Source organism: Panthera tigris, chromosome A2, assembly GCF_018350195.1.
Source record: "Panthera tigris isolate Pti1 chromosome A2, P.tigris_Pti1_mat1.1, whole genome shotgun sequence".
NCBI classification, from domain to species: domain Eukaryota; kingdom Metazoa; phylum Chordata; class Mammalia; order Carnivora; family Felidae; genus Panthera; species Panthera tigris.
In genome coordinates this window covers 91,440,406-91,450,964 of record NC_056661.1, presented here as the reverse complement: position 1 = coordinate 91,450,964, position 10,559 = coordinate 91,440,406, and the positions used below count along the sequence as shown (strand labels likewise).

Here is a 10,559-nt window from a genome sequence, read left to right as displayed (position 1 = left end):
AACTATTGAGGCATGAATTCTATATATGATCACATAATTTATGGTATAATATACCAGTTGATTCAAATGAATCAATATTGGTAAAGACTGGAAATGTGCCAATACCTAGTAAGTTCTATATAAGCATTTGCTGTTATTTGCTACATTTGTTTGTTCATGCTGTTATGAGTTTGAAGAAACTGCCCACAATGCTCAATTAAGTCTTTGATGTGTTTTAAAACAGAAAGTCATAGAAAACCATCCATTGTGTTCTACTTTGCATGTACTGGTGAATACTTTTATGACTGATACAAGTGGAATTGAATGTGATATATATTCTGATACCTCAATAACACTTAAAAAAATTTCATTCCATGAATTATTTGATAACAGGCATTGAGAAAAGGACAAAAGATTTTTAAATGATTACCTAGGCTACTTATATTTTTCAAATGCACTAAAAATGTGTAGGAGGAGCAAGAAGCAAGCTTCTTACAAATCTTAAATAACTTACACCAGAAAAATAAAATCATCTTTGGACTATTACACATATGAACCATCTGTAAGTGTCCTAAATGGTTGTAACATCTCTGGTTCTAGATAAAGGGTTTTATAATTTACTGAAGTCCTAAAATGTCATTCACGGACTTAGTTTTTAAATGTATTTCCACTGACAGAAGACAATTATTTGTCAGCAGTTTCTAAATGTTTGGTACTTTTAAGTAAGGTCTGGTCTAATTATTTTAAAACACTACTCCAGTTGGGGCACCTGGGTGGCTCAGTTAAGCATTTCACTTCAGCTCGGGTCATGATCTCACAGTTCATTGAGTTTGAGCCCCAAGTCAAGCTCTATGCTGACAGCTCAGAGCCTGGAGCCTGCTTCAGATTCTGTTGTCTCTCTCTCTGCCCCCCCCCTTAAAAATAAACATTAAAAAAATTACAAATAAATAAATAAATAAAATGCTATTCCAATCTAAGAAAAATAGTCCTGGCGTATTAGAGATTCTTAGAGCCATATACACAAAAAGAAATGTTCAGTAACCAACTTAATTTAAAATATTTTTATTTTTATTAACTAAAAAATATGTTTTGCTATTACCGTAGCTTGTCTTCGATCTGAATTTATAAGGTTGATCATAAAACTGCAGTCCACACACAGGGTATAAGATGATATCTAAATAATAATTGATTATTGAAGAATTGATATGATAATGAAGAAACATTCCTAGGGTGCACCTGGGTGGTGCAGTCTGTTAAGCTTCTGACTCCAGCTCAGGTCATGATCTCACGGTTTGTGAGTTTAAGCCCCATGTCAGGCTCTGTGCTGAGAGCTCAGAGCCTGGAGCCTGCTTGGGATTCTGTGACTCCTTCTCTCTCTGCCCCTCCTCTGTTCTGCTCAGTCTCTCTCTGTCTCTCAAAAATGAATAAATGTTTTAAAAAAATTTTAAAGAAACGTTCCCAACTAATATAAAATTAAATTTATCTTCCTTCCATGAAAATATGAATTTCTACCAAGAAGAAGAATGTTACTAAAATGAATAAACAATTCTTTTTTTTTTAAGTTTATTTATTTATTTTAGAGAGAGAGAGAGAGAAGGGAAGGTGTAGAGAGAGGGAGAGAGAGAATCCCAAGCAGGCTCCATGCTGTCAGTGCAGAGCCGGATGCAGGACTGGAACTCACGAGCCATGAGATCATGACCTGAGCCAAAACCAAGAGTCAGAAGCTTAACTGACTGAGCCACCCAGGCGCCCCTCACACAGCTAAATTTCTAAAATGATAATCTGATCATGCCTCTTTCCTGCTTCTAGCACATCACTAGATTCCAATTCCCTACCAACTGAAGTCCAAATTCTTCAGAACTACATGGGGAGTCTATCGTGATACGGATGGATGGACTGAATTTCCAAACTTACCTCTGCTACTCTTCTCACACTTTATGCTCTAGCAATTCAGAACAGCTTACAGCATCTCAAGAATACCATATTTCTTACATATCCACATCATCGAGCATCTCCTGTTACTTACAAATCATGTTGCCTCTCCTGAAGTGTTCACCTTTACATGTTCCGGTCCCAAGCCACCCTCATATATACACCTGTTTTCTGTCTGGATCATTCCTTTTCCAACTGCAATATCCAGTTCAAAAGCTGCCTCTTTCCAAAAGGCTTTCCTGTCACCTGCCTTCTGGTAATTCAGAGGAGAAAGAATCACTCCCTGCTCTATGCAATCTTTGTTTCCTCTACATGTGCTAATGAGTATGTTCTCTCTCCTGCATTAGAATATGAGCTTCCTGCAGGCAGAGCCTGTGCCTGATTTGTATTTACCCCAGGACTTAGCCTAGGAGCACAAGGAGGCACTCTGTCCTGTGTCTGCTTGAATGGCTAGATTCAAGGGAAACTTTACAGCATATTTTCTTGCCTTGTTGGCTTCAAAGTCACAAAAGAACCCTGAACCATCAGCAGGCTCTGTTGTTCTGTATGAAAAGGCCTTTATCAATACTGAGTCATTTAACAAAGAAGCTCTTTCTGAAAATATCTGAACCATCTTCACTTATTTAAATTTCCAGAAACTTACAGTAGCAAGCTTTCCAGTCGCCTCTGAGCAAATTACACAACCTAATTCCATTTCTGAACTTTTATAATTTCTAAGGGCAGACACGAGGAGAGAAATACAAATGCTTCTTCAGATAAAGGTTGTGAGCCTGCTTTAAATCACTTAGAAGCTCTGCTCTATGGGGCAAAAAATCATAATGAAACTAAATATTTTTACCAAGAATGGAATTTCTAAGATACTACATCCTTCAAAGTGACAACATAATGGCAAATTATGACCCGCCAAACTCAGAGGAGCAACATTATGTCTGAAGAAATACAGACAAAATCAGTGCTAAGCAGTGAGACTTTTTCATGGAAAATTAACAAGGTAATCACTGAGGCTTCTGGGTGCTGAATCCCTTAGTACCTGATGGAGGACCAATACTAGAGAGGAGCAGTGAATCATCTTAGAATGCTCTAAGCCAACCATGAGTTGATGTATCACGACAGGGGTCGTCAAAAACCAATAAGCAGATGTTTATGTATATGCTGAGGACTGCAGGAGGAAGGTCTGGTGAATAATACCCAAGTGATATAAAACCTAATCCCTGCCTTCAAGGAGTTTATAGTCTGGAAAGGGAAATGGGGCTTAAACAGACAAAATCACATAACATGCAAATAATGTGATTTTCAAACACAATGCAAGGTAATAAAGGATGAAGTTTCTGCTTGACTTATTCCACCAACATTGATTGAGTATAACTGAATACCTAGTACTTGGCCTCAGAGTGATACAGACAATAGGAACAAGGAGATTTCAAAGGAAGGAGATGTCTATACATTCATCTGTTGTCAGAAAACTGCAAGGAGAGATGTGAACTGAGTATTCAGAGGCAGGTAATATTTAGATTTGCAGAGAAAAAGAGAAATGGCCCAAGGTGGGGAAATGGGTGGGAATTAAAACACATTACCAGGTGACATTTTTAATTTTTATTCAAATTTTTTAAAATTTTTTTAATGTTTATTTATTTTTGAGAGACAAAGAGAGACAGAGCATGAGCAGGGGAGGGACAGAGAGAAAGGGAGACAGAATCTGAAGCAGGCTCCAGGCTCTGAGCTGTCAGAACAGAGCCCGATATGGGGCTCGAACCCACGAACTGAGAAATCATGACCTGAGCTGGAGTCAGACGCTCAACTGACTGAGCCACTCAGGCGCCCCAATTTTTATTCAAATTTTATAATGACCTATGGTTTGAGGTGTTTCAAGTCCTTCACTTGTGCATATATACACCATGCAACTCTCCTTTCCTTCATGCTTAACACTGATTCCTTCACATTACCGTGTTCTATAATTCTACACACTTTCTTGCCTCTTTAACAACAGAAAAAGGACAGAAAAAATCTTTCCTGAATTGAGAGAAGATGCACTCTATAAATGACTTGTGTGTTCATGGAGTATATGAAGAGAGACGGATACACAAAAAAACCCTGGTTTATTTGCTGAAAATTTTAAACATCCCCTGTGGCTAATAGGCTCATCTAATAAACATATTCAACACTTCAATAAACAGCATGTATTTCTTCTTGCTTCTTGGCAATTGCTTTCATCCAACTTGCTCAAAGCTCTTCAAAGACAGGGAGCCAGATTTTCCACAAGTCACTCCCTGGAGGTAATTTGGCTGGTTAAGGAGGCACATTAATTCTTTCAGGCCACAAAGGGCCATTTATTGAATACAGAGTGAAAAACCAAAAGAGAAACAAAATTCCTCTGAGCCCCAAAGATGGGTGAAAACTCTTCTCTGGGCCTTTGGGGAACATCATACTCCCTAAAGCACGTTGATTATCAGCACAGAGGAAGTAGAATTCTGCATCTGGTTTTAATAAACCCAAGGAGAATGTCCACCAATGACTGACACTCTTATTCTGAAGTAAATTATTTCTTCACTATTTAAATGTGTATAAGAAAAACTTTCAGGATCGCCTAGGTGACTCACTCGGTTAGGCATGTGACTCTTGATTTTGGTTCAGGTCATGACCTCACAAGTTCATGAGATCAAGCCCATGTCAGGCTCTGCACTGATAGCATGGAGCCTGCTTGGGATTCTTGTTCTCCCTCTTTCTCTGCCCCCTCACACTTGTGCTCTCTCTCCCCCTCTCTCTCTCTCTCTCTCTGAAAATAAACATTTAAAAAAAAATAAAATAAAAATTTCCATCTATGACTGTAACTGTAGCAGCCATTCAAAAACATCAACAATAAAGATGAATTAACACAACTTCAATGTGAAATTGTACCCAAAGTTTAGAGATAATAATTTTTTTGTTAATTGTATTGTTCCTACACTTAGATATTATTTTGCCTTGCTTAAATATAAGGCAGTTTGCAAAGATGATGACCTACCCCAAAGGCCTCCTAGAGACATGTCAAGGGTTTGGAGACTTATTCAATTCTGATCTTGAAAGCACCTTGGAGTATCATTTAGCCTTGAGAAAGCAGATCCAGACAAGTATACACTGAGAGAATAAAAAATTAAGATCCTCTTCTCCAGCTGGATTTGTGCATAACTCCTGCTAAAGCCAGGGCAAATTTGAATCATAATGAGAAGATCATGTCCTTCAACTAGTTTCTGGGGGCAGAAAAACATTAAGATTTATGCTTCATCCTAGACCCCTACTCTTGTCTTGTCAGGTCTATTTTTAAATCTCAAATCATTAGAAAATGACTACTAAGAATTTTTGCACTTAATTCTTTCAAATATTTATAAGCATTGTTGAAACCACGTGTACTAGGGAAAATATAGAGAAAATGATGGGTTTGCACCTACTTTTTGTGATTTGTGATTCCACAAGATTTTGTTTTCAAAAATCACTTTGAGCTTCTTAGAATTAAGCTGTTCCATTTTGGAAAACACAATTTTATCAAAATAACCAGTGATAAGACTCACCATTTATTTTCTATAAAACTGTTTAAAAGACATCTACAAATTAGGATTATCCAGTATATCATTAGATTATGATGAGGAAAACATAATCTAACACAGCCATCTCAATAGAAGGTAGCCACTTACAGAGATGTGGGAAGAGATGAAAACAAGAAAAGTAAAGGTAACCAGAAACTAACAACAGCAGGAAGTTGCTACCATTTTTAGGGCAAGTGAGCAAATAGAGCAGATGGTGTTATCAGAGGCAAGGAGGGAAAGCCTGACCACAGGAGCTGGAACCAGGCAAAAGCCACTAGGAGGGAGTGCCTTTCTGACTGGATCTAGAACCATGGAGGAGATGCAGCCACTATCTTAAACATCCCCAGAAGCACCACCAGCTTCTTCCCAACTCCTCCTGCCAATGTTCTGGCAATTCCTCCCTTTGTTTAAAGCTAATCGGAAACCAGTGGGCAATGTGGTTTACAGAAATCGGGACCCTTGTGAACCAGGTCAGTGTAGAAGAAGAAAGGGGAATGGATCTGAGCTTAACAGGCAAATGTTTAGCACAGTGTATCCTGTTTGCTCTCCAGCATCCATCCTCATGCTCCACTTGTATTTAAGTTTCCTACAACAGGAACTACTTACGTATGCCTGTCATGGCACAACATCCTTCATACGAACTAAGCTACCCTCACCTTCTCCAGAGAGGGACAGAACGTCTCCATCAGTGTTGATTTCTCATCTAACTCAGTCGAAATCCTACCAGGGTATTCTGTACTGAAAAACTAATGAAAGAATTAAGGACAACACTCTTTATGCGAAAGAGTAGATGAAGGGAAAAGAGGAAAAGAGAAATGTGTGGTTAGTATTGTCCATGTCCTTCAGCCAAACACCGCCAGTTGAACAAGGTGAATAAGTTGGGTTTATTACTTGCTGCATTGAGGGAGAACTAGGATGAGGATAAATCCATAACTGAAAAAGCAGCAGCAGTCACTCTTACTATGTGGGAGAAGGGGACATTTGGTGGTTTGTGGCTTGATTAGTGTTCTTCCTTTTGTCTCATTTGATTATGGTCTCAGAGTCACCATGTCCGACATTAATTTTCTGTGAGATTATGTCCAATAGGAGAAAAACATGGCTTACTTAGGAGCATCAGACCAGTTACCAGATGTCAGGAGCTTCTTTTTGTCTTTCTCAATATACACAGAACTTATATTCATAATATATTTTTAAATATGTAAGTAAAATATGTATTTATATGTAATATACATAATACACATCTTTTCTGTTCTTCCTTCTAGTAACGGATCATCATGAGTGGTAATTAATATTTTAACACATCCTTCTTCTAACACATATTCCATGTTCCCCTTGACCTTAGCCACCACCTTGGCAGTAGAGATTCTCCACCTGACGCAGTGACCTAGACATTATTCTCTGCAGAAGCTAAGCCTTTGGTAGTCCAGCCTTTATTGGCTTGTCCTAACCTCCCATAAACTTTCACTATTAAAGTCCCCAGTGAATCTTCTAAGTCCCATCTCAAGAGCAATCCAATTTTCCTTTGTCAACTGGAATCAGGCATGTCAACCAGGTTAGTAACCTCTTTACCTATCTATTATATTGGTTCAGTGGTATGAGGAGCCCTAGATGGCCAGGTGTTAATCTAAACTGTAATTCAACTCAAGAAAACCATCTTTACACCACCCCACGCCCCTGCCCACAACTCCAGTAGTTGTGAGAGTAGCTTACTTTCCTGGTAACAAAATCCTCTGAAACATCTAAACCCAAGGCTGTAGGAATGAGAGCAAAAATCATTAGATAAATGATGAGATTTATAATGAGATAAAAATCATGAGGGAGGGAGGAGTTCTTAGCTATAATAATGAAAGGAACCATTCCTAAGCCTCTTTCTTTGACTATGGGAGATTTGGCTATGGGAGAAGGAGCACTGGATATTAGCTACCAATTCAAAGCACAGATGGCATCTTGTAGGACAGCATCACCAACTCCTGGTGTATCATACCACAGTTGTAGACATACTGGGTTTTTAGTAAGCCAGTTCACAGTTCAACAATGCCAAGTTTTTCTGGGTGACAAGGTAGATGTATGACTGGAGGATTCTGTGGCCCACTGGCTCACTTCTGCTGTGAATGATTTCCTTGGTCACATACGCTATTGTATGAGATAACTTTATGCTGAATAAGTCATTCCATGAGTCCACCAATGGTGTACTGTCAGAAGTATTTTTCAGAGAAGCTGAATGAAGTGCATGAGGAACTCTTTGCACTATTTTTGTAATTTTTTTGTTAAGTCTGAAATTAATTCAAAATTAAAAGTTTAGAAAAGAAAGGTTAAGTAGAAGAAGAGGAGTTGTTCCCATTAACAAGGAGACTCAGGAGGAAATAGAACTCAATGTTTATCAGATTCAAGGAGAAATATGCTATATTAATCAAAACTGCATACCTTCTTTATGTTCAAAATAAGTAATTGTTAAATACACTGATATACCATAGCATTTCAACTTATTTGAAATTGCTTTGAATTACTAACATTTTTTCCCCCATCAGGCCTATATGTTTAATATTTTTTTTCTTTTTTTTATTTGGTCTATTTCTTTTATTACCAGGGCAACATCTTCTCTATAGATTTTGTTCTACAAGCATGTTTTTCTTAAACTTTTGAGAAGGATTTTTTTTTTTTGACAGGGGCACATATTTTCCAAAAGAGCTTAAAATTTAAATACAAAAACAAACCCACTCATTGCTAATAAATTCTGAAGGAATTTGTATTCTTTTCTTTTTTCTTTCTTTCTTTCTTTCTTCCTTCCTTCCTTCCTTCCTTCCTTCTTTATATTTTTTACAGTTAGCTGCATTTCAGCTGCTTGTCTGATTGTTCTCTGGGTTTGTAATCTGCCCTGTCACTTCAACTTGAAACTTGAATCTGCTCTACCCACTAAAAAGCACTCACTGGATAAACCAGTGTGCAGTACCTATGCTGTGTTATATTTTTATTTTCACACAAGGCACCATCTCCTTTGGCAGAGGGAGAAACACTTTTTATTTTTGTCCAGCCATGAAAAAACTTACACTTAGATACCTGAATTAACTGGTTCCATATTTCTAATTTATTCTAATCACATTTTATCATCTTCCATTGGCTGGTACCTGGAATAACCACCCAACTGACTACTCCTTAGTTTGGCATTAGTGAGAAAAGACTCTAACTATGAGACTGGAACAGTCCAGTCCTTGACACCATTTGCCCATTTAAAAAAATATATGGCAGCACCCAACTTGTGTTCACTTGAGGTTCCTTGACAATCCAATTCTTAAGCCACAACAGGATAATTGGTGAGTGACAAGGAAGGCAGAACAAGAAAGCCAAGATGACCAAATGATGAAACAGCCGGCAAACAGTGCTAAATGCACTGAGGACTTTAGATTTGCACTTGATACACTGAAGAGCCAGGAAAGGACATGAGGCAGGGGAATAGTTTGTTTGGCATTTTCAAAATTTATTAAAAATTACAAGGTTCTTTTCAATATGCAGGTATACGTGAGAAGTTAAGTCTCTGTCATTCAAACTTGCTGCGAGCTATTTTGATCTGATAAACAGAGGGCAGTTGGAGAGGACTTTGTTTTAAGGAGGTGAAGATGGACAGTGCCCCAAATAGATTTTGTCTAGAGCCTGCTGTCTACAGCATATCATGCCGGAAAATTGTTTCCAGTCACCTGCAGCACTAGCTAGAAGTTGTATATGTCTATGAATTTAAGGCCAGTATGCACAATGTTGCCCTAGGATATGGTCCTAAGACCACTATCTTGACTTCATTTTTTAATTAAATTAATTTGGGGATTAGACTGATTGGAATCTGATTCAATCAAAAATATTATGAGTGAGGGGCCCTAGGCATACAACCTGGCTCAGAACAATACCTAATCTGACCTGCTCATACTACCTCTTCAAGAGTAAACCCTTCCCTGATATAAAAAATATATTACCAGTGTACTTTTAAAAGCAGGATTTCAAAGAACAAAGCCAGAACCTGTGTAAGCCAGATCTGATGTCTTTTCAAACAGTCACTTTGCTGAACTTTAAGAAAGATTAACTTAACTTAAATTTTATTTAATTTGATTTAAAATTTTTAAAAATTGGGGGGAAGCGCCTGGGTGGCTCAGTCAGTTGAGCTTCGGCTCAGGTCATGATCTCATGGTTCATGAGTTTGAGCCCTACATAGCGCTTTGCACTGAGAGCAAAGAGCCTGCTTTGGATTCTCTGTCTCCCTCTCTCTTTCTGCTCCTCCCCTGCTCACGTATGTGCTCACTCTCATGCTCTCTCTCTCTCAAAAATAAAATTTAAAAAATATACACACACATATTGTGTGTATATTTTTAGCCTTTCTCTTTCTGTCATCTTGGAGCCTGTGGAGGCCTTCTGGGAACAAGACTCTTAAAACAACAAATATGTCCAGAAGGCTGTGGTTCAAGGCCATTTTTGCTGGCTATAAGAGGGCCTCCAGAACCAGAAGGAGCAATTTTATTCTTAAAATTGAAGGTATTTACGCTCTAGATGAAACCGAATTCTACCTAGGCAAGAGATGTGCTTATGTGTACAAAGCAAAGAACAACACAGTGACTCCTAGTGGCAAACCAGATGAAACTGGAGTAATCTGGAGAAAAGTAATTCATGCTCATGGAAACAGTGGCATGGTTCATGCCAATTTCCGAAGCAACTTTCCTGCTAAAGACATTGGCCACAGAATCCATGTGATGCTGTATCCTTCAAGGATTTAACTTACTGAAGAGTAAATAAATAAATGTGTAGATCTGCTCTTATTAAAAACAGTTTGCTTTGAGGTATCCGGGTGGCTCAGTCAGTTAAGCGTCCAACTTCAGCTCAAGTCATGATCTCGGGTTTGTGACTTCAAGCCCCAAGTCGGGCTCTGTGCTGACAGCTCAGAGCTTGGAGCCTGCTTCAGATTCTGCGTCTCCCTCTCTCTCTGCCCCTACCCCCCTCGCATTCTCTCTCTCTCTCTCTCAAAAATAAACATCAAAAACAAAAAGGTTTTTTTTTTTAATTTACTTCCTACACATCATTTCCTGAAAAAAACCAAAATGTCTCTGTGAT

The 10,559-nt window shown here is 38.3% G+C and overlaps 1 protein-coding gene across 1 annotated transcript; it reads left to right on the top strand.

Moving 5' to 3' along the window:
• Positions 1 to 9,851: 9,851 nt before the first annotated feature.
• LOC102960219 (60S ribosomal protein L35a-like) lies at positions 9,852 to 10,268 on the top strand. Its single transcript, XM_042965864.1, has one exon. It carries the CDS (start codon positions 9,896 to 9,898, stop codon positions 10,223 to 10,225), a length of 330 nt encoding a protein of 109 aa, XP_042821798.1. The 5' UTR covers positions 9,852 to 9,895; the 3' UTR covers positions 10,226 to 10,268.
• The last annotated feature ends 291 nt before the right edge of the window (positions 10,269 to 10,559 follow it).

Excerpts from the sequence above, each read along its gene's own strand:
- LOC102960219 (XM_042965864.1), top strand. The coding sequence starts at position 9,896 with ATGTCCAGAAGGCTGTGGTTCAAGGCCATTTTTGCTGGCTATAAGAGG.